The sequence below is a fragment of the Pollicipes pollicipes genome, unplaced genomic scaffold (assembly GCF_011947565.3).
Source record: "Pollicipes pollicipes isolate AB1234 unplaced genomic scaffold, Ppol_2.1 Scaffold_7262;HRSCAF=8765_pilon_pilon_pilon, whole genome shotgun sequence".
NCBI lineage: Eukaryota > Metazoa > Arthropoda > Thecostraca > Pollicipedomorpha > Pollicipedidae > Pollicipes > Pollicipes pollicipes.
In genome coordinates, this window is record NW_023597055.1 from 17,885,376 (window position 1) to 17,909,027 (window position 23,652).

At 54.2% G+C, this 23,652-nt stretch overlaps 1 protein-coding gene across 1 annotated transcript in view; it reads left to right on the top strand.

Annotated features, from left to right (window-relative positions):
• The window catches only part of LOC119113516 (unconventional myosin-XV), a 74,854-nt gene that overhangs the window by 36,356 nt on the left and 14,846 nt on the right, over positions 1-23,652 (top strand). The window contains exons 7-37 of the mRNA XM_037237819.1: positions 291-462; positions 1,007-1,110; positions 1,846-2,023; positions 2,530-2,653; positions 2,848-3,002; positions 3,464-3,655; positions 4,301-4,435; positions 5,106-5,254; positions 5,558-5,696; positions 6,198-6,355; positions 6,758-6,989; positions 7,390-7,533; positions 7,944-8,123; positions 8,682-8,844; positions 9,816-9,949; positions 10,532-10,705; positions 11,422-11,582; positions 12,066-12,182; positions 12,933-13,051; positions 14,046-14,227; positions 14,605-14,691; positions 16,167-16,286; positions 16,849-17,009; positions 17,675-17,827; positions 18,631-18,744; positions 19,449-19,594; positions 20,238-20,523; positions 20,699-20,832; positions 21,263-21,397; positions 22,122-22,265; positions 23,315-23,532. Coding sequence (XP_037093714.1) covers positions 291-462; positions 1,007-1,110; positions 1,846-2,023; positions 2,530-2,653; positions 2,848-3,002; positions 3,464-3,655; positions 4,301-4,435; positions 5,106-5,254; positions 5,558-5,696; positions 6,198-6,355; positions 6,758-6,989; positions 7,390-7,533; positions 7,944-8,123; positions 8,682-8,844; positions 9,816-9,949; positions 10,532-10,705; positions 11,422-11,582; positions 12,066-12,182; positions 12,933-13,051; positions 14,046-14,227; positions 14,605-14,691; positions 16,167-16,286; positions 16,849-17,009; positions 17,675-17,827; positions 18,631-18,744; positions 19,449-19,594; positions 20,238-20,523; positions 20,699-20,832; positions 21,263-21,397; positions 22,122-22,265; positions 23,315-23,532 — 4,810 coding nt within the window. The remainder of the gene's footprint in view (positions 1-290; positions 463-1,006; positions 1,111-1,845; positions 2,024-2,529; positions 2,654-2,847; positions 3,003-3,463; positions 3,656-4,300; positions 4,436-5,105; positions 5,255-5,557; positions 5,697-6,197; positions 6,356-6,757; positions 6,990-7,389; positions 7,534-7,943; positions 8,124-8,681; positions 8,845-9,815; positions 9,950-10,531; positions 10,706-11,421; positions 11,583-12,065; positions 12,183-12,932; positions 13,052-14,045; positions 14,228-14,604; positions 14,692-16,166; positions 16,287-16,848; positions 17,010-17,674; positions 17,828-18,630; positions 18,745-19,448; positions 19,595-20,237; positions 20,524-20,698; positions 20,833-21,262; positions 21,398-22,121; positions 22,266-23,314; positions 23,533-23,652) is intronic.

The following is a 23,652-nucleotide window of genomic DNA, read 5'->3' on the forward strand; positions in this document are numbered from 1 at the left end:
TCCCTTATCAACTTCCATATCCAGTTTTACAGATCTATAAGAGCTTCCCGTGAGGCTCTTGATAATTCCAAAGTATGGCCAACCCCCGACCCATTGCAATGCTTTTACCAGACAAACTACCAAATTCAGTCACTGCCCCATGCCGAACCGGCCTACCGCTCTCTGGCTGCCCATCTCTCGTGAACCCTCCCAATCGAATGGCCATGACCGTGACCCGATCTGACCTGTCACTATCGGCTGACCATGACGTCTCATCCCCTTCGACTGCCCTTGACCTGCCCTGCCCTCAGGCACATCTTCGCGATCGCGTCGTCGGCCTACAGTCGGATGACGAAGGAGCGCGAACAGCAGACCGTGGTGATCAGCGGTGAGAGCGGCGCCGGCAAAACTGAAGCCACCAAGCTTATCATGCAGTACCTGGCCGCCGTCAACAAGTCGCCTTCCAACCTCATCACAGAACAGGTGGGTCACAGTCGCCCCAGAACGCCATCATCGAACTGGTGGGTCCCAGGCGCCGCTTCGACCCGAGTGGCGAACGGGCGGCTTGCGGTCGCATTCGACCTCATCGTCGAGCGGGTGGGTCACAGCCAGCCCCCCCCCCCTCTTCCACTCCTCACAAGGCAGGGTGTCTCTGGGGCGCCGCGGAGGGACGCTCAGCGCAGTGCCAGGCGTGAAAATGAACTGATGAACTGATGAACTGATGAACCACTGATGAGACAGCGAACAGGCTCATAGTGACTACGGCATGGTCAGTGGAGCGTTGTCACACCAGGGCTGGGGTGGCGTTGGGGGCACAGACGGCCATCTCCGTGTGTGGTGTAAAGGCATTACGTCACAAGAGGCAGGATCCTATCACCACCGGTCCGTTGCTGAGAGGCTGTGAGAGTAGATGCGTTGCCTGGTAGATTCAATATACTTAGATTGTGTATACCATTGCACGTCTTGCAAGTGTTGATGCATACGAGTACCAGCGGGTCGTAAACATCGTTCGCATAACCATTCTCAGATCTTGGAGGCGACCCCTCTCCTGGAGAGTTTTGGAAATGCCAAGACCATGCGCAACGACAACTCCTCCCGCTTCGGAAAGTACCTGGAAGTTTACTTTAAGGAGTAAGTGCACCGGTCTCTAGTTATACTTGATTCGTACTTCATATAAAAATGAAAGAATGTGAGCTCCTGGTTTTTCGGCGTTATGAGTTGAAAGTTCTCATGCTGGCAATAATTCATAATAACGTTTTCCACCGTCCGCATCGTAAATCGCAACTTTTACGCCTGTCTATGGTTTCGGCCGTCACAAGGCAATACTTAAATGTAATAAAAAAACGTCATGATGTACGCACATGATCCTTCACTCATGCATGCTTATGCTTGACCGTCACTGCGATATGCTCCCGGATTCCGCAAAGGCTGCTGTTATGCACCTGCCACATGCTCAAATCTCCGTCCGAGATGCGACCAACGGTAGGTCTCGCTCGGTGTCTGGGTCCGTCGTTCTCCAGGGGCCGCACTAAGCAGCGAGCTCCCGCTGCAAACGCGTGCGGGGCGGCCGGCTCGTAACTCTGTCATCGCCGATGCGATAAGCCAGCTGACATCGGTCCTACATCTTGGTCAGCTGGCCCAGCCCGGCGCCGTGTGACGCCGGCGGCGCGCGGTGACCCGCTTCGATGCCAGCTGCTACGGCAGAACCTGGATGTAGCGGAGAGTCGAGCCGTGTCGTTCAGCGGCGTTACTGATGGCAATGGCAGAGTCGATCCGACTGGCAGCGTATACACCGTCACTCATCCCGCGTCAGCCGGCGCGGGCTGGAAAGCGCGTGATCACATCACGTGAACTCCCGCGTGACAGGGGCATCATCACCGGCGCGAGGACGACCGAGTACCTGCTGGAGAAGTCGCGGATCGTCACGCACGCGCAAGAGGAGCGCAACTACCACGTGTTCTACGAGATGCTGGCCGGTCTGGGCGAGGAGGACAAGAAGAAATACGGCCTGCTGTCGGCAGAGCAGTACTTCTACCTGAACCAGGCAGGCGCACGAACACCCCCGCACAAACACTCGCTCCATTTCGTTTGATTGCCGCCCTCTTCGGTGTCCCAATAGTGTGGAGGAATTGCTTTCGCAAGCATTCGCAAAACAACCTTGTCGATGCATCAGCAGGGTCGTGGAGCACATCATATGACTTCGTAATTTATCGCGGGGCGAAGCGGAGACAGCTGTTTACACCGACGCCGGGCCTGTATTCACGCAAGTTAAGCGTACAACAATTTACCTTTGACGAAACCATTTCTTTATTGGACACTGACTTACCTCAGACTGTCACTTCTTACGCCGCAGATAACTACGTCACATTAGGCCCTGTGCTTTGAACGTGCGGGCGTTCTCGTACCACGTCGCTATCTGTGACGTCACAGATACCTACTTGAGCCTGGTACCTTACCAAGGAAGAGCTGGCCTCTGGACCATGACACCAATGGCGTCACATTCAGCCTCGACCAAGTTCGTGAGGTTTAACACGTTCCACCGCCATACAGGGCGGCAGTGTGGAAATCGACGGCAAGTACGACAAGGAAGACTTCCAGGCCCTGCTGTCGGCCATGCAGGTGCTCGGCTTCTCGTCCGACGAGCAGGACAACATCTTCAAGATCCTTGCCTCAGGTGAGGTGTCTTCGGCAAAACCACCCGAAGAGAGGGTGAGGTCCATTAACACCCCTGGATAAGGTGTACCTAAGCTGATCCCGGTCCCTGCCCGCGGTCCCTGCCCGACCTCAGCCCCTGTCCGCGGTATACCGCACCCGACATCAGCCCCAGGCCGCGGTGTGTGGAGGCTGACGTTCCCCTGCCGTCGGCAGTGCTGCACCTGGGCAACATCTACTTCCACCGGGCGCCGTTGAAGCACGGCCAGGAGGGCGTCGAGATCGGCTCGGACGCCGAGGTCCGCTGGCTGGGTCACTTGCTCGGCATCGAGACCGACTGGGTGCGCCGCGCCCTCATGACAAAGACCACGGTCAGTTGGACTCCCCGTCGCCGCCTTCGGGCGTCGGCGCGGCTCAGAGTCGGGGCCGGAGCTGGGATGGGAGGTATCTCGGCGACGATCAGGCTCAATCTGGGGTTGTCTAAGTTAAGGTCATCTAAGTGTGTCTTAGGATGCTTCCAGGAGAGGGGAGTGTGTATGTGTGATGCGTCAGGACCGAGTGGAATCGGTCTGGCTTTAGGTGACTGAGCTGGTCTGATGTGACTTTTGAGCTGGTCTGATGTGACTTTTGAGCTGGTCTGATGTGACTTTGAGCTGGTCTGATGCGACCTCTGACCACATCTGAGGGGGCTCGGGCCTGACCGAAAGTGGCCTGTGACCTGCCCTGAGGTGACGTCTGGTCTGATCCGATGTGACCTGAGCTGGCCTGGTGTGACCTCTGAGATGGTCTGATGGGATCTCTGACTTGACCTGAGATGACCTCTGACACACAGGAGGCCCGGAACGAGCGGGTGGTTACGCCACTAAACATCGACCAGGCCCTGGACGCCCGAGACGCCATCTCCAAGGTGCTCTACAGCAGCCTCTTCAGCTGGCTGGTGCGCAGAATCAACCAGATCGTGTACAAGGGTTCAAGGAAGATGAGCATCAGCATCTTGGACATCTTCGGCTTCGAGGATTTCAAGGTCAGTTTCAGTGCTGTTCGCGGTTCAGCGAGTGCCGCTGATTATTGTGCGGCATGATAGAGCTTCATGAAGTCATGCACATCACGGTTTCACAAGGCTTATTTAAATCTTTGTGCCCTAAATCATGTAAACATGCCACTTCGAGTCAACCCTAGATCCAGCGTGAAGATTTTAGATTAAGAATTGTGATGCAATATATGTCAAGCTTTAAATAAGAGATAGCATGCGGTCTGAACTGTCAAAAACTCGGCTCAAAGTAAGTAGCACGGACCCAGCCAGCTACAGAGTAATCAGCGCGCAGCAAGAAGGCAGTTCGCACCTGACCCGAATACTTAGCAGGACACGCTGTAGGGTGCGAGCCCTGTATTGACTGCTGTTCTATAATTGAACATTATATTTTTTGATTATTTAACTATTATTGAACATATATAATTGCTGTAACTGACTTTCTATGTGTTGGAAGGCGAGAGGCGCTTGCCGTCACTGTAACGTTTTTCTTTTCCTCTCATTGAATTGTGCTGGTTTGGGGGATCTAGCATAGTGTGCAAGCTAGTCTGTTGTGATGTATCCATTTCGAGCAACACATATAATTTATTTATTTGGAGCTAGCCTATACAAATTGCAACGCCTTACATCCTTCCACAGGAGAACAGCCTGGAGCAGCTCTGCATCAACTACGCAAACGAGACCCTGCAGTACCACTTCAGCAAGCACATCTTCAAGCTGGAGCAGCAGGAGTACCTGAAGGAGAAGATCGAGTGGCAGAGCATCGCTTTCCAGGTACGGCTCGCTACCACCGCGGTCAGGTCATTGACTTGCCTTCTCGAGTCACAGTGTGATCTGTTCGTTGATATGTGCGTGCCAAAGGATAGATAACTCATTCATTCCGAACCTGCCCCCACAACCTTTTGGTATATGTGGTGGGATTCCAATATTAACAATTAAAATGGTGGACGGCGTATATAAGCTGGTAGGGCGTTTACACACGACCATGTGCGAGAGGTCCTGGGTTTGATCCTTACCATGGTCCTGAGTTTTTCGTTCCCCGTGTTAATCGTCATGACGGACTGCGGCGCCGATTGCCCGAAGATGCTGAAGGTGTCGCTGGCGTACTTCCCTAAGGACGTTTTTACCACTCCGTACCTCTAATCCATGACCATCAGAAAAAACGTTCGAAAAAGGCATGTCGGGTTCAACACTGGCATCGCCTAGCAACCAGTAGGCGTCCAGTGCTGCTGTAAGGCCCCACCAGCTCGCCCAGTGCTGCCGAGAGGCTTCACCAGCTCGTCCAGCGTCTCTCCAGCGCCATCAGCCGATATCCTTGCATGTCTTTCCACACTACGCCACTTCGCGCCAGCTGCCAGCGCCGGGATATTGGCTCACTGGGTGAGATCTGAGCTCCAGACACCAGCGGGACGTGTTGTCTAACACAGACACCGTCCGTTTCCAGGACAACTGGCCTGTCCTGCACCTCATCAGCAAGAAGCCGGTCGGCATCTTCCACCTGCTGGACGACGAGTCCAACTTCCCCAAGGCCACGGACGTCTCGCTGCTGGAGAAGCTCCACTACAACCACGCGCTCGACGAGCTCTACAGCCGGTACTGATACCACACAGTCGGTTGATAGTGAATGAGTCAAACCTGGACTTATTAGGACTCTGAACTATATATAGGACTCTGGACGCTGGCATGTATCACTTTTAATCCAAGGCAGTCGGCGCTATTCACAGCATGAATCGAACTGCCAGAACATAGCGGAAGCAGTTGATGGCTCGGCAAAGTAAGGAAACTTGCGAAACGCTGCTGTAAACAATGTTGCTCATATGCCACATGACCAAAAACACGAGCGTTCTCTGCTGGCCTTCAGCTCCTGACCCTGACCTGACCTCTGTGACCCGCCAGGCCACGCATGTCGTCGATGGAGTTCGGCGTCCACCACTACGCCGGCCAAGTCTGGTACAACGTGGACGGCTTCCTCGACAAGAACCGCGACATCCTGAGGAACGACGTGCTGGACCTACTAGTCAGCAGCGACGTGCCGGTGAGAAGGATGCCTACCCCTTCACGCGACGCGTCGTGGCAGGGGCGGCAAGACGCCCCTAGAGTTGAGGTGGTATAGTCGGGTCAAAGTCATTTCGTGTTGTTCAACTCCAGGGGATTAATGGTAAGATTTTCTGTAGGGAGAAGGGGAAGTTGCTCCTTGTCCCCCTGATTCGCCCGTCCCCCTGCGCTGGAAAATCAGCCGTGAGGTCAGCTCCAGCTGCTGGAGCTGCTCCAGCAGATCCAGCCCCAGCTGGGTTGCGAATGGTCGAGCATTTACCAACGAAAGGTGCGCATCAACGGTTCTAGTGCTCAGTGACGGTTCACAGAAAACTTGTGTTGCGTTGCCTTTTACCGGCTGTCTTATTTTTGATCGCTCCGTTTGGGCAAACCATCTTAGTTGCGTTCTCCCAACGATCCCACTGATCCCACTGATCCCAAAATAACATCAGCCTAAAGGTCTGAACTCAGACTGACTGTACCTGACCTGACCCTCTCCTAGATGATCTCGGAGATGTTTGTGGAGCACCGAGCCCACAACGAGGCGGCGAAGGCGGCCAACAAGAGCAATGGCCGGTTCGTCACGATGAAGCCGCGGACGCCCACCGTAGCCGCCCGCTTCCACGAAAGCCTCACGCAGTTGCTGGAGTCGATGACTAAGTGAGTGTATGACTGAAGTCAGCGAAGTAGTCAGACATGTGATAGCTGATGAAGTGAGCCTGCAGGTCATCCTGAGGTATTCGTTGAGTTTTGCTTGGATATGCACTGTTCTGTGTGACCTGCGTTGGCTATTCACCGCCAAATGAGGACACAGATTCTTATTGATATGCACGAGAATGGATCGCTAGTGTCATGTTTCATATCATTCCTTCACCACAAACTTGCGTTTCGTCTAAAGTCTCCAACTGCAGCCTTTCACGTTTCATCGCTTTTTTTCCACCGACGTCCTCCAACGGCCCTTCGCTGGTCATCCTTGCTCATCATCCGCCCGGCTCAGTCACATCCCCGCATCACTGTCGTCACCATCCTGGCCATCGTCGTCACGACGACCATCGTCTCCAGGTGCAACCCGTGGTTCATCCGCTGCGTCAAGCCGAATGCGGAGAAGGCGGCGATGAAGTTCGACATGCCGGTGGTGCTGGAGCAGCTGCGGTACACCGGCATGCTGGACACCATCCGGATCCGCCAGCTGGGCTACCCGGTGCGGCTGCGCTTCGCCCAGTTCGCCGACCGGTACCGCGGCCTGCTTCCCGAGCGACTGCCGCGGGGCACGCCCGCCAGGGACGTGGCCAGGGTGAGTGGACGGGGAGGAGGGAGGGGGAGGGGGCCTTATAGGAACCGAAGACTATCGCGGGGCACGCCGGTCAGGGACGTGACCAGGGTGAGTAGACGGGGAGGAGTGAGGGGGAGGTGAGCGGGGCTTTAAAGGAACCGGGGTTTGGGGTCTGGCTGACAGAACATATATTGCGGAACACACCTATGCCCTCAACAGAAACCGAGCCAAAGAACAGAGGAAGGTACCTTCAATATTGCAGACTGATTTGAGGTCATGTGAAAAAAATTCTCCCACGAAATCAACGTTCGTACTTATGACCGATGTTCCTCGCCCCCCCCCCCCCCATGCAATGCAGTTCAGCGGTGGGCGTGGGACACCCGTCCACACCGGAGACTGACCTGTTCGACGCGCCCTGCAGATGATACTGGAGAGCAACCCGGAGTCACGCGAGGAGTACCAGCTGGGCACCACCAAGGTGTTCCTGCGCGAGGGCTTCGAACAGCTTCTGGAGCGCCGGCGACTGCGTGTGCAGGGAGACGCCGCCATCAAAATACAGAAGAACGTACGTGAGGCGGGCCGGCACGGGCCGGTTTGCGTTCACCGAGAACTTAAAAGCTGGGGAGCTCAAGAAATGAATTAGTTATTTCATAGATATCTCATATCAGCATTAAGTCAACTGCGATTCGATGCCATGCCTGTGTCTGTCAAAGTGCTGGACATCAAACACACAAGAAGCCAAGAATTTTGACGTTTAGCACGCATGCTTAGGGGGCACCGTAGAGCGTCGCTACTTGGAAAGAGTGTTTGTGTCTTAATGCGAAATGCTGCTGGGAATTGCAAGATATTTAGGATGCCTGCTTATCTATGCCATTGCCGACATGATCCCACGCATTATTTCTGCCGCCGCGCCTGGCACGATGGCGGCACACCAGCCCACAAGTGCTCTAACGTGATACCTGTACCCGGCGCCAGGTTCGCCGGTACCTGGCCGAGAAGCGGTACCGGAATACGCGCCAGTCAGCAGTGAAGGTACAGAGCTACTACCGCATGTACCGGGACCGCAAGCGGTACCGCACCGTTCGAGCCGGCATGGTCAAGGCGCAGGCCAACTTCCGCATGCAGCGGCAGCGAAGGCGCTTCGGCGAGATGAAGGTACGAGCTCCGGGGCCTGTTGGAGCCGTGCGGTGGCCCAGAGCTCAGGAAGCTAAGGTCGACGGAGGAAATGCGACGTGAGGCGATGATCACGATCACGATGCAGACGTGATCGACGTTTGCATCGTGACCAACGCATGTTGGGCCTGCCTGACGCGTTAGCTTTCCTAAGGCCTAGCCGTTCCCGTTGGGTGGTGTGAGGCATAGAACATGGCCATTCTTTCCTCTATCTAGGTCACATGACTTAATTCTTAATCATGAAACACTTTTCATAATGTCTCTTAGGCAGTGTGAGGCCTAAGACATGGACATTCTTTCCGCTATCTAGGTCCCATGGCTTAATTTTTAGTCATGCGACATTTTCAGTCATGTTTTCAGGTAGTGTGAGGTCTAGAACATGAACATTCTTCCTACTATCTAGGCTATATGACTTAATTTTTACAGCAGTAAAGTCGGCGTGAAAATCGCAACACCTCGACAGGGGGTTCACCTTCTTAAACTAAGTTGCCCGCCCTGTGTCTGCGGTGAGTACTGACCGCCCTTGGCGCGCCACTCCAGGGCGAGATGAAGCGACGCGTGGCGGCCGAGCGGGCGGCGCGCGCGCGCGCCAAGACGTCTGCAGACCGGCCAGGCGGCGAGAGGGGCCCGTCACGGGCCGTGGCTGGCGTCAACCACCTGGAAATCCCGGCCGAGCTCGCCTTCATCTTCAGCCGGCTCGACGGTCAGTGCCGGCAGGCCGATTCTGGACTCTGGATTCTGGACTCTGGACTCTGGACTCTGGACTCTGGATCCTCGATTCTCGACTCCCGATTCTCGACTGCTCTGATTCTGACCCTGGACCCTACCGTGACTCCCTGACCGTCTGGACCCTGGACCGTGGACCCTGGACCTGGCTGGACCCTGACCTGGACCTGGACCGTGGAGGACCCTGGACGTGGACCGTGGACCCTGGACCTGGACCTGGACCTGGACCGTGGACCGTGGACCCTGGACCTGGACCGTGGACCGTGGACCCTGGACCCTGGACCGTGGACCCTGGACCTGGGCCCTGAGCCTGGGCTCTGGGCTCTGGAATATGGACTCTGGACTCTGAAGTCTGGACTCCGAACACTGGACCCGGGGAGTTTGTGACCCCAAGGTCCAGCGTCCGGGTCCCACGCCTGGCTTCGGTCTCCGGTGTTCGGACTTCCAGATTACAGTACCGGCTTTCGAACCCATAGTCAGGGCTACGTACCTTAGCTCAGGTCTCTCTCTCTCTCTCTCTCTCTCTCTCTCTCTCTCTCTCTCTCTCTCTCTCTCTCTCTCTCTCTCTCTCTCTCTCTCTCTCGGACGAACGCCAGGAACGAGACACTAGTCGAGGAGACCGCATTCCGCTTACATTCAACAGGCCGCGTCATCAAATTAACCAAATAACAAGCCATCAAGTGCCCCTATGTACATACACGCCGTTGGCAGGAGCAGATGCCGTTTCCTCGCACCCCTCCGGCTGCGGGGTCACCGCCCCCTCATCGATCCCCACCCCAGAACAAGCATACGGGCGGCCGCGGGGCAGTATAGTCGGCACTTTGCTGGCGCGTCCCGTGCCGCACACACGTGTCACTGTCGGAGTCAGCCGCTGATGTCAGCAGGAGTGCGACCACTGTGGTCCGACTGGGGTCTGACCTCGTGATCCCGTGACTGGCCCGCCGGCAGACTGGCACCCTGCCCACTCGGACCGCAACCTGATGAAGATCGGCGCCCAGGTTGACCCGCCCGAGGAGCGCTTCAGCCTCCCACACGACATCGACTACCACGCCTTCACCAAGTTCACCAACATCTACTTCAAGGTGAGGCCGTAGCCAAGACGCCTGGTGGTATGGTGTGAGCCGCGGGACGCCCATGGGTCTTCACTGGCTCGTTCTCGGCTTATTTTCGAATGGTTTTTGCTTGCATGCCGGAGTTTGATGTTCCGAAGTCTGGGTCTGGCTTTGCGTTGTGGTGTAGTTTTAATATGATGTATGGATGTCACTGAACTACCACTCTTAAATACGTGCGTGCACCGACGATCCATATGTCTTATACTTCCACCCGATGTGATCCACATGTCTTATACTACCGCGTATTTCACTGCAAACACCGATACAAATAATCACCATTCGAATATTGCACATCTTGGGGTTCATGTTTCGCATCATGTGTACAAGGAATAACGGTAAAAGATGTGGCTGTTTCTCAATGTGATGCGTCAGTCATGCCGGTATATCGTCTCACTCCTGGCGATGCATTACAAGTTGCCCATTATACTCTGATTGTCGGTCGTTGATTTGGATTGGCGTCTAATTCTCTTAATAACTGCGGGTCGTCGCACCCAATTCGGGGCGTCATCACCATGGCAACCCTGACAACACCCGTGACCTCCGCTGCGTCAGGCTCATCTCTGGGGCATGAAGAGGGAGCCGATACGCACGCCTTTCCTGGCTAAGTCCAAGGAGGCCGACTACCAGCAGTCGCTGGCCATCTTCAAGCTGGTGCTGCGCTTCATGAACGACAACAACCTGAGTGACACGCGCGAGAAGGCGCTGGGGGACTACATCGTCAACAAGGTGAGCGGCAGGACGAGAGGGGAAGGGGGAACCGAGATGATGCCGTATGTACCCATGCAACTCGGCAAAGACTTGGATTTTAGACTGTGTTAGATGAGAGATGGTAGAGAACGAAAGAGGTTGAGGTTCTCAAGTTTGAGAGTACTGAAGGGTGGCTTCACGCTTCTTTGTCCGCGAAACGCTGACCTTCCACGCGTTACCTGCGGTTAGAAATGCCAACCAGCTGAGCCCTATCTTCGGTCACTGTACAAACGCGCCGCATACCATGTCTGGGGTGTCACCACATAACGTCACATTACATCGATCCTGCGCAACCATTGGACGAGCTGCGCTCGGGTACAAAACATCACAACAAAGTACATGACCCTCTCAGTACACATACGTACCATTGGGTTCCACTTAGGTACGCAGCCGCCAGTGTCAATGTCTGCCTGAGCCTTCGTGTTTTTTTCTTCGAGTTCCACCGTGGACCACGCCATTAGCGGCACGTTCGGCTGGAGAGCCCGCATGGCCCTATGACCTTCTCATTGACCTTGCGACCTTCCGTTGCTCATCGGACGCGGCGCCGCCTCGGCAGGGTACGTATCCGTTAGTGTCGATGCCTGCCTGAGCCTTCTTGTTTTTTTCTTCGAGCCTCACCTCGAACCACGTCATCGACGGCACATTCGGCCAAGGAGCCCGCATGACCTCATGACCTCTCCATGACGCCTCGGCAGGGTCTGACCAATGAGAAGCTGCGCGACGAGATCCTGTGCCAGCTGTGCAACCAGACGTGGAAGAACGACAACGAAGCAAACGCCGAGCGAGGCTGGCTGCTCATGTCCAACTGCCTGTCCGTGTTCCCGCCCAGCGACACGCTCTACAAGTACCTGCTCAAGTGAGTGGCGAGTGCACCCTTTCCCCCCACCTCCACTCCTACCCTTCCCTCAGCACACGCCTCTCCTCGGAGGCATTCACGGTCGGCGTGTTGGGGGCTCGGGGGGGGGGGGGGGGGGGGGAGGGCGCTAGAAGTCGCTGATTAGTCGCAATGACGATATTAGGGCCATCCAGTTGTTGGAAAACGAAATGCGACTGATGCTTGAAATGGATGTCTCGTTTGTGAGTTCCTCTGCTAAAAGTAAGATTGGTTTACGAATGCGTTTTGTTCCGAATGCCCGCGTCCGGTTTGATCGGCTGAAATTGGTTGACGCAGTTCGTATAGTTTTCAGGTTCGACTCAAGTATAATTTCATGCGAATTCCAGCAACGGTACTACTCGTCTGCGTGATCCAGATATTGTTTTTTTAAACATCGTATCGCATTTTATCATTTTATCAACTAATCAATTTTCCCCTTGTAACAACACTATCTGCCGCTCTCAGGTACGTGTCGGACCACGGTCAGAATGGGTACGCGGCCGACTGCCAGAAGAAGTTGCTCCGGTCACCGCCAGATGGCAGACTGAGCCGGGTCTACCCGCCCACACTGCTCGAGTGGAGGTCAGCGAGTGGTGCAGCTTCATAACGAGCAATGGGCTGACTAGAGCGTGTGTATGTGTTGTCTTTCCGTGGGGGCTTCCCATCGTTGGTTACAAGGCTAATTTTGGTACTAGATTATGTTTTTGGTAACCGATGATGAGATACATTTGTTTTAAGCTTAATTTATTATTTCAATTAATGTAATGCGATCAATTAGTGGAGATAATCATTTTATAGCACACATCTCTATATAATCCATTTCGCCCGGCCAGCCATTTTCCATTTCCATTGCCATTTAATTCCATGTTTTGTGACGTTCACAGAAGCAATGTGAATGAGGAGGTCATGATCAGTGTCACATCCTCTTTCTTCCGCCCGTTTCTGCGGTCATGCACTGATTCTCTTTTGCCCTTTGGAATGGCGTAACGTTTCCGGTCATCTGTTAGTCACATCATTTTCGCGGAGACAGCCAGAAATCAGGGAAAAATATGGCCCAGGCTGCTTCGTGCATTATCAGCACGTTCTAAAATGATTCGTGCGTTTCTTTCGTTTGTGAGGCTGACAACCTAATATTAACCTGACCCTCACCTGTGTTTGACCTGACCCGTACCCTGAAACTGACTCTGAAACAGAACTGACACATGCACTGACCCTGACGCTGGCACAGATCCCTATGTTGGCGCAGACCCTGACCCGGCATGCGGCCTGACCCTGGTTCAGACCCTGACCTAGAATCTGGCCCTGCCGCTGACCTGGTGCGCTCGGCGACAGGTGTAACCGTAAGAAGCAGCAGATGGCGCTGGAGGTCTCGTGCTCGGACGGCCACACCTGCTTCGCCCCGGTCGACTCCTGGACCACCGGCGAGGAGCTGGCCGCCTACGTCCTCGAGAGTGAGTCCTCGGAGGACGGACCGTCGATCCCGTGCCATTGTCATGGCCTCGTGATGCCGTACCGTGACATTGTCATGACCTCGTGATGCTGCCACAGCTGCCACAGAAGTGGCACTGGTAGCATGTTTGGTTAGACGGCCCAGCTGATCTCGTGACCCCTTTGACCTTCAAACCCTCCCGCCGACCACTGAATCTACATGACATTCGAATGGAAAGGCTACATGATCTCATGATCTCTACATGGCATTGCGATCTCGCCACGGACGGCTGATTAACAGAACGTTCGGCTGCACGGCTTAGATGACCTTACGACCTCTCCATGATCCTGTGACCCGCCACGGACCGCGTAGTTCGCAGCGCGCTCGACTGGGGAGCCCGTATCACCTCCTGACCTCTTCATGATCTTGTGATAGGCTACGGCTACGACCCGTAGGCTACGACATCGGCCGCACACTTGGATAGGGAGCCAACACGACCTCATGACCTTTCAGTGACCTTGTGATCTCGCCACAGACCGCGACAACGGCAACACGTTAATGAAGTCCCATATCCGGTATATGTATTCTGTTTTGTTGCTTCTCTTGGGAGAAGCGCCGTGATTTAAGTTCTGTTACTGATTCCACCCATCCTTTGGCTTATCTTAATCTTATCGTGCTGCTTATCGCATTTTGAAAGTACATAAACCAAACACACAAACATTTAGCTGAACGGCACAGGTGATCCTGCGACCTTTCCTGAGATCTTGCCGCCCTGTCACAGGCCGCATCCTTGGCCGACGATCGACTAGGGAGCCCATGTGACCCCGTGACCTCTCAATGACCATGTGGCCCGTCGCAGACAGCAGCATCGGCAGCACGTTCGACTGAAGAGCCCATTTGACCCCGTGACCTCCCCATGACCATGTGTCCCGTCGCAAACCCGGCATCGGCAGCACGTTTGACTGAGGAGACCATATGACCCCGTGACCTCTCCATGACCTTATGGCCCGTCGCAGACCGCGGGATCGGCAGCACGTTCGGCTGGACGGCGCAGATGACGGACGAGGGTGACCTCTACGAGCTGAGCGGCAACGACTACGTCATGGACGTCATCGGCGAAACCGAGCTGCCTCCCGGCTTCCCGGCCGGCCGCGGCGGCTTCATGGTCAGCGAGCGCACCAGGGGCGGCTCCAGGAAGGTGGGTACGGCGTTGCCACGGGCGGCTTCAGGGGAGGGGGGAGGGGGAGAGAATGAGTCAGTGCCACGGGTGACTCCACAGATGTGCAGCTGGCTCTGCCGCAGGCAGTGGCGGGGGGCTGGGAATGGATGAATGAACGACATTAAGCTTACCGGGAGACGAGAGCATGCATAAGACGAGAGGACAGTTGCAAAAGACGCGAGACTGGTGGGGCTCGGCAGGACAGGAGCGGGCTGAGCGGGGGCCGGGCGGGCCGGCTCCGGCGCGAGGGTCAGGTCAGGTCAGCCGAGGGCTGCTGACCTTGAACCCGGCCCGACAAACCAAACCGCCCGGCGGGCTGGCACGTCAGGCAGTCATCGCCTGTCTCGTCCGGGCAGGTCACCCCGATGATGTCGCAAGACTTCATCGATGCGCCCAGGAACGGGTCGCCACAGAGGTCGCCAGGAGGTCGTATCAGCTACCAGGTCAGTGCTTGACGTTGGCGGCTCCGTGTTCTAGCAGCGCGCTCCTTGATGTTTACATTTGTGGTTTTTGTTGTTGCGCTCAGCTAGATTTGTTTTCAGGTCACTTCCAGGAACCTACCGATAGCTTAAGGTATAGTTCATAGATAGGTTAATGAAAATGTGTGACATGGATATTTTAACACCAAGTCCAACAACTCCAAATAATTGCTGCTTGTTTGTGATTTTCATGAACACGTACCCTTTTATGGTGGACATGGGCTATATATACATACATACATACATACATACATATATATATATATATATATATATATATATATATATATATGTATATATGTATGTATATATAATGACTACGTAATGCTTACATGAAACCCAGTCACATTCGCATGTCTTGCACCAATGTACAGCAACGCCGAAGAGCACAGTCTTAGTACAAGCAATTTGAAAAGGATGATACATGCCGATTTTGCTTGTCGCAGATATGAGACTACGTCGGAGACGTCGCCATATCCCCCCCCCCCCCCTCCCCTCCCACATCCAGGAATGATAACTGGATACGAAGTGGACACAATTTCCGATAAAGTCGCTTTAAGCTGAAGCTAGTATGTGTTCGCAGGTTGAAATTATGCGAACTCGTTTCAACTATTTTGCATTACCATTATACGTAACTTTGTTTTGAAGCAGCCCATGTATAGTTTATGAAGGCCGTACTCTGATCGTGCGTTACGCGGAAAACGGCGGGTGGCCATAACCTGAAAGCAATTAATCGGATTGTATTTAATGTTTTGTGCGTCAGGTGGTTTGGTGACGTCTCTAGTTTTCATTATTGCGTGTGCATTAGGAAAGGTAACAGCAAAGTCCCAATCATGTTTTTTCACGAAGACATCTGTCGCCTGGGAGCTTACAACTCGCATGTCACGGCCTCTGACATACCAGGCAGTCTGCACGCTTCAGGAGGTCGATGACTTGCCTTACCATGACTGTTACCACGTGATGAGCTGCGAACGAGAGCTGCCAACTACGTCGGCATAACAATACAGCTTACTCTGGAGCGGCACCAGCACAGCTTTCTCCAGACAGCACGAGTACACTAACGCTGACATTGCCTTCTCCAGCGGATGGAAACAATGGATGTTCCGCCTTCGCCTCCTCCGCCCAGAAAAGAGTCCCTTCATAGCATGAGTCAGTTATACGCAAAGGTATACCGTCTTCTGTTTTCTTAACACCGCTTTCTCTTTTCTGCCTTAATGTTCCTGTCTTCTCATATCGCGTCCAAGACAACAGAAGCTTATTAACTTGATAGCTTCCTTGAACTTAACGTTTCACTCTTGAAGCTAACTGCGAACAACATTTAACATCTTAACAATCAACAAAGCATGCATGCAAGCATACAAAATTTCGTTACCATTTTCTATCGAAAAGCTCCTGAGTGGACGAACAGTGAGCTTCAAAAACGCGATTGGTTCCTGCAGCCATTACGTCAGCAGCTGAGGGAGGAGCAAAGGCGGACCTCAGCGCACAGTGGTCCATACACCGATGACGTCAGCAATGGGCGTAACAAGAGCCGCAGCCTTGACAACCTCCTGGATGACGTAAGGGCCAAAACACGCTCGTAAGAGCAAGTGAACCGGCGCCGATTAGACTTCCGTTGTTTGCCATCCACTCATAGCGGTTGAGTGATACGCATGTTCGACCTATATGATGCTTATAGGTCTGTACTACGCTCGGCAAGAAAGTTGAGGGGGGGGGGAGTTCGGCTCTGCCAAGCAGAACTCGCTGCATATCCGGCACCTTGCTCAAAGTCAGAATCGTCCGCGACGCCGGCGTCGGCGTGCCGGCCTCGCCTCGATGCAGTTTCGATACCGCCTCTATGCCGCCTCGATGCCACCTCGATACCGCTTTGATACCTCCTCGATACCGCCTCGATACCGCCTCGACATCGCCTCGATGCCGGCTCGAAATCGCCGCGATACCGCCTTGAGGCCTCGACACCGCCTCGATGTCGGCTCGATGCTATCGCAACGGCACCTCGATACCCACCTCGATACCGCTTCGACGCCGCCTTGATACCGCTTCGATGCCGCTTCGATGCCGCCTCGACGCCAACACCGACCGCCCCTCTCCTCCTAGCGCTGACCCCCCCCCCCCCTTCAGGGTGAGCGCTCCCGGAGCGCGCAGCACACCCGGCCTGAGCACCTCGGCCTCTCGGCGTCGCGCCTCAACGAGCGCTACCACTCGGCGGACGTCATCGCGGACCCGGCGGCCGCTGCCGGCTGGAACAAACACGGCCTCAGTGAGAGCGCCCTAAATGACAGGTGCGTGACGCGGCGCCGTGCTGCACCGCGACCGCCGCCCTCTCAGTCAACTTGCTTTCGGAGGGTTTTTGTCACTTCGGCGCGCGATTCGCGAAGAGATTGGAGTTTCCGCTGATTCTGGACCCTTTCGGGACATTGACGACGATATTTTGGTCTCCATGGCAACTATTGCGGAGGCGATTTTGGCACCTCGTCGCTGCATGTTGGGCGCTACCAGAAGACTTGTCAAACGCGTCAGTGTGCGCCTTGTTTTAAAGTTTTATCGACGCCACACACGGAATCTGCAACTTGGCGCCAGGATACCAATGTTGTGGGGCACCCATCACGCAGCGAGGATGCTATTAACGCGGTACTAAATGTTGCCTCGTCAGGCCTTAAAAATGTGTGCACGCCTGAGCTCTGTCATACAAAAGGTTCCATCCAGGCTGCTCCAGTCGTTCCCACGTCTGCTGTCCTCATGATTATGTTCATGTATTTTCATGTGCTTGTTCATTCTCAACAGCCGTCATACAAAGACTTACGTTGTGAGTTGGTACCATTCACATTCTCGCCATCCCGGACGTGCAGGGCGAAATACCATGCGTGTCGGTGTTCGAAACATTATCTGTTTTTTCTGTTGTCCTTTATATTCTGCAGCAGAAATTGTCATGCTGCTTTTTGGACAGATACTTCGTCCCGAAGGGAACCAAGATGGTGCCGTCGCCAGCTGGCCATGACGTCATCAGATCGGAAGAGAAGTTCGAGAAGAAGCTGAAAAAGGACCGTCGCTACTCCGCAGACACCAACAACAGCTACAGGAAACACGAGGCGTACAACAGGTCTGGATGGCGCTCTGGTTGCCTGCCTGTGTGCGTGTGCGTGTTTGTCAGTCCGACAATCTCTGCACACGTCGATCTCGCGTTTCATCCACGGAGCATTTCGCGTCATGTCCATGTACTTGTTGCACATAGTCAGTGGTTAGGGGACACGCTGAATGAGGTAAGCGCATGGTCGAGGTTGTATTTGGCCGGCATGCTTGATGTTGTTCACTTAGAACTACTCTCGTGAATGCAACTAGTTAGCCAAGTTATGTAATTTGTGCACTTCATAGGGCGTGGTTGTTGACTGGGGTTTTAGGTCACCACAACTGCTTGGTTATTCGGCAGCGGTACAGAGGGTGAAGGAGAGACGTGTTTTTGGCCTTGTTAAGCACACAACGGTTATCATGCACCCGAAGCTCTTGCCTTGTTCGATAAGACAAAGCACCTTTCAAACGTTGACGAAAGTAATGAGATGTTTTTCGCTTAGGCAAGAAGCCGGGGAGGTATTGGCGTAACAAGCGTACCACGATTTAGCACTCGACTCCAACCGTCAAATCAGCCTGGTTTACTTACATTCATTGGTGATGCGACAAGTAGGCCAAATATCCGGTCCTGGTGCTATCAAATTCCTTAAGAGCCAAGCCATGAACTATGGTGTTTGTTGGCGAAGGTGTACTCAAAGAGCGCATGCGCGAATGCGTCCTTCCCTTCCATGTTCTGTCTTCTTTTGGTCGTAGAACGACGGCAAGGGTTTCACACGGTGCCTGTGCCAGTGTTATTGTTGCATGTGCATAAGCGTACCGGTATTGGTGGGTGGTCAGGACGGACGAGTTCGGTGACCCCGTGGACGGTCCCGACTCCTTCGGTGCGATGGAGGACGCACACTCCTTTGGCGACGAGGGAGACCCGGCCATGTCGCCCAGAACTGGCTCCAGGTACAGACCATCGGTCCGGCCGGTTCCATCGGTCCATCGGGCGATGGAGACCATCGGACCATCGGGGCATCGGGCGGTCCAGCAGGCAGTTAAAGCCTCTGTTCAGGAATGATGATCAGACACGGCGTGGAACGGGAGAAATGATACGAAACTGCCCTGCAACGCAATAATGGTTCTGTGGCATTATCAACCCTGGCACACCGCTCAGAACAATTCTTACGCCATTTACGCAGCGTGAGGCATATGACTGGCGCTCAGGCAGCACTGTCAGGTATTGCATCGCCTGCGAACAGGTACTGATGCCGAACTGGCTACTGTTTGCTTATCTTTATTCATACTCTTAAAGGAAGGAAATGACATGGGTTTTCAGCGACGTCAAATGGCCTCCACCATTCATAGGTGCTTGTTAGCATGACGAAAAGCCTTCCAAAACTGTCTCCCTTTTTCAAGCGTTGCTTTTTCACAGTCATTGAGCTCTGGCTTTTGACGTGCTTTCATTTGTACCGTGCATGACTGCTACCAAGCCTCAGCCACCATTGTGTGCATGCAGAGACGTCACTTTTCAGCAATGATTTCTGGTCTCCAACAGTACGTTTGACATATGAGACATGGTCTCCAACAGTACGTTTGACATACAGATTACCAATCGCCGTGATTTCTAGAACGATTTCAAGCGACGGTGTTCTGATCGTGTCCGATTTCAGATACGTCAAGTCGCAGAACGCGGGCAAGAGGACCGGTCAGAGCAGCTTCTCGTCACGAGCGTACATCGAGAGTCGCCACACCTCTGAGAAGGAGTACGGCGTGCGCAGCTCAGCCATGTCCGACACCAGCGAGGCACCGTCGTTGGGTTAGTCCATTGCGAGTCACTCCCCCGCTGGGTCAGTCCATTGCGAGGCACTCCCCCGTGCTGTGCGAGGCACTTTCCCGTTGGGTGGAGTCCATTGCAATAAATCTGTGATATAAGAGACACCAAACTGCCGAATGGAGCCCCTTATAGGAGTTCCGATTTCAGAGCATGCAACAGTTTTAAGCGGTCTGAGGCGCGTGTGACCACATAGATTACGAAATAAGTACCTGATATATACTGCTTCTTCTACATAGATGTGTTCCCTACTAGATTTGGGGACTTCAGTCTCCCCCTCCCCCACCACCAACATTGAGAAGAAAGTGGGCCAGTGCATGGGAGAGGGTCATTGTTTGAGATATTTTGGGGCAGGCTGCTTTATTTTTCACCGTTTAACTCCCCTCAGCATATTTTGCGAAACTACGCTCCTGCTTTTACTTACCCAATGTTGATAAAAGTACTATTATGGTCGTGGTAACATAGCTTCGGCGATGGATGCATTCGACCGAATGCTTGAACAGTTGCTTACAGTATCTGCGCTGACCGTAGCATCATCCGCGAGCTGAGGACCACGCTGATGCTTACCCTGTCCACGAATTCATGGACCCGTGGCTGCGATGTGACCTTGACCCGTCCTGCCCGGCAGCGTCGCACGTGCGCCGCGTGCGCGTGCCGTCTCAGGCCTCTGACATGGACCAGTTCGTGGATGCGCTCTTCATGCCCGTGCTGGAGGGCAACCTCGACGAGCTGTCGGACGCCCGCTCCCTGGCCGCTTCCATCAAGGGCGGCGGGGGAGGCCGGCAGCCGGAGCAGTCCACTTTGATGGGAGAAGCGCGCCTGGCGGATGATTCCACAACAGCGGCTGGGGAAGGGAGTGTGAGCGATGCAGAATCTGAATTGGAGGAGCTGAGCTCATCAGTAGATTTCTTTAGGTGAGAACATTGCTCCGCTACAGCACCCGACTCGTCTCATCGACCCGTTTTGTGGTTGGCACCGAACGGATTATGTTCTTTTTCCATGTCTTTCTCTGCGTCTGGACGAGTCCATTGGGACCGATGGACGAGTCTACCGTGACTGCGTGTCAACTGACGCTCGTGTCACCACCAGATGTCGCCAAGACTCGATCCGGCGTCGCGCGCTGGTGACCCAGCAGCAGCTGGACCTGGAGGACACGTGTGGTCCCGTCAGCCCCACGCTGGAGGCGCTCACCGATCCCTCCGCCATGGTCCAGCTCATCAAAGGTGAGCCTAGTTGACCACAGGGTGGTGTTTCTCATGGCATAGCACATCAGCGCTGTGTTAAGGTCGATGATATACCAGCTGTATGCATTTTGGCAACAAGAGAGCTGAAGGCTGAGGTCAGACGGCAAATTACGTATGGTTGCTAGTCACGAGTGTGCATGATATAAACTTCGGCCAGGAGCATCATGCAATTCGTATCAGTTGGTACAGACTCTACGCCTGTGCGTCGGGCGGCCATTGGAAAGTCAAGAAGTCCTCGAAATGTACGGTTTGTGATGCATCGATGCTGTATGCCGCTGTATTCGTGTGGACGGCGTGCTGGTCAGTGGACGTTGTATAAGGCCTCATGGGAGCGTCGTGTGATTTCGAGCGTCGCCTCCTTTTAGCCACTCGCTAGTGTCATTCTGATCGTGATCCTACGGTGTCGCAGGTGGGGCGGAGCCCGAAAACGCGACAGCCAATCAGCAGCAGGGGCAGTTCGTGTTCCAGCCAATCGCCGGCTCGGGCATGATGTCGCCTCCTCCGATGATGATGCCCGGGGGCATGCCCTACTTCTCGCCTCAGGGTGAGTAGCTTGGGCCAGAGCGTGGTGGCATACGATTAGAGCGATCAGACGCGAAAACCGCTGCATTGACGCGAAACGCTGGCGCATTCCTGCTGCTCCAGCTTCAGAGACGTCCCTGCCGGCGCCAGCGCCCGCTACCTCTGCCAAGTTACTTGTCCGGCCCGCTCGCTGGCCGTCTAGGCCTGCACGCTGCACCGTGCATCGTGCACAGTGCCAGTCGTGCATCGGCTCTAGTGCATACTTCACACGCGACATGTTGAAGCGGCGCGAATTTCTGCGCGGCGTATGATGGTAGTGCTTGGCGGTTTAGCGGATGGCGCTGACACTACACTACCTTCACCTAGTGGTGACTTAGTGTATTAACATGCCTTTCTGATTCTGAACATACTGCACGCTTTGCTTTGATCGTTAGTGATCTTAGAAGGATTGGTAGTAGGAGTGTACTGTACAGTCTTTGCACCTTGGCGTGCTGCGTACCCTCACCTTCGTAGCCGTTTTGTACCCTGCACGCTTTAAGCACAGGCCAAGAACCGTGTCTTTGGCTGGAATGAAATGACGATCTTCCCACCCAGCCGAAAATCGCGACTATACAAGCCTCTAAAGCTTTAAGGCGTACAACTCGCCCACCGCACACTTAATCTCGGCCAACGGCACAGTTCTTGGCCTGCGCCTCGACACGCACCGCGCGTCACGCTCTCGGGCTCACCGCGTCCCACGCTGCCAGCGCCCTTCTTTGCCGCGCCCACGTCACCCGAGCCGCTCAACCAATCATTCGGCGATCAGCGTGTGACGTCACCGGATGGTCGCGAGGGCACCACGTCCCCGGTGCAGGTGCAGTACGTGCCGGTGCCGGTGTACGGGATGTCAGGTGGGTACAAGCGCGGCGGCCAGCACGTCCGAGCCTGCAGATGGCGCATGCGCGGCGGGGATCCGGTTGAGGGCTTCGGGAATGGCGGCGCGTAATGCACGCGACAGGATGATGCGACTATGATGGCCTAATGAGCGCGCGGGTACGAGACGATGGCGGGGTGGTAGATTTGGTAACACGGATCAACGTTTTAGATTCGGGGGGAGCGCATGTCAGCCCGCCCTGACGAGTTATGCCCTGGATGGCGGTGGCATCCCTGATACACGGTCATCGTGATATCCGGAGCATTCGCACGTCTCCCTTGGGCGAACATACCTTTCGCTCTACGTTGTGGTAACAACAACTAATGATGATAATAAGCATGCAGATAGTTGCGACGATTTTTAGTCAAACCAGAGATCACATCTTTCTGTGCTGGCTGTTTTTTCGTGGAAAGCCTGCAAAATCCGCCTAATTCCTGGAATGCTATTAAATTATGTCGCTTCCTGTCTGCGTTCCGTCAGGTCTTGACAAGACCTATCACATCCTATTTATTAATCTGGTACGTTCTTAAACATGCGGGGCGGCGATCACTTACCACTTGCTTCTGCTCGTAATCTGCATTAGCTGATTCTGCTTTGCTGTTCGCTGCTTCCAAATCCCTAACAAAAGTCTCGCCCTGGTGCTGAGTTGCGTTGACCGTCTTAACCTTCGTTCACCGTGTTTGTGTCTTTATTTCAAATATAAGCGTGCTGCACATCACTGCCGTTGATATACCATTCTTTAGTACATTTAATAATATTAGTTTTGCTACGAATGACACGTAAGGGATGTAATCCTGTCACCTGTGCTGTTATAATGATCTCTGGCATTCCTTAAGTCATTCTATATTGGTTGATCCGAAAGTAAAGGAGGCAAGTTACACGAAAGCCACACCAACGTACAGCCATATGTATTGTGATGAGTCGTTACCTTGTGTTTAATTTAGTGTCAGTGTTTTCAGTTCTATTTTTCAGACTTTCTTGTGAGCTATCAGAACCAAAACCGTGACAAACAATGCCAACTTTCAGGCTTCAGTCTACCCAACATGTCGATGTATGGGCCCGCCGGCATGGGTCAGAACTCTGACGGCTCGGCGGCAACCTCAAATGCGCCGGATCAACAACAGATGGCGTCCTACCAGCGCATGTTCATACAGTCTGCTGTCGCTCAGAACATGCAGATCCAGCAGCAGCTGTTCAGTCAGAACCAGGCGCTGGCCCAGCTTCTGCAGGCGACCTCTGCTCAGGTCAGGGTGCCGGCATGCCATGTGACCTGGTCATGCCAGGTCACGACCGAACTGGTCATTCGGACAGCCCTGAAGAAATAGAAAAGCTGGCCGCGTTTTTCGGGCACAATCTAGGGTAGA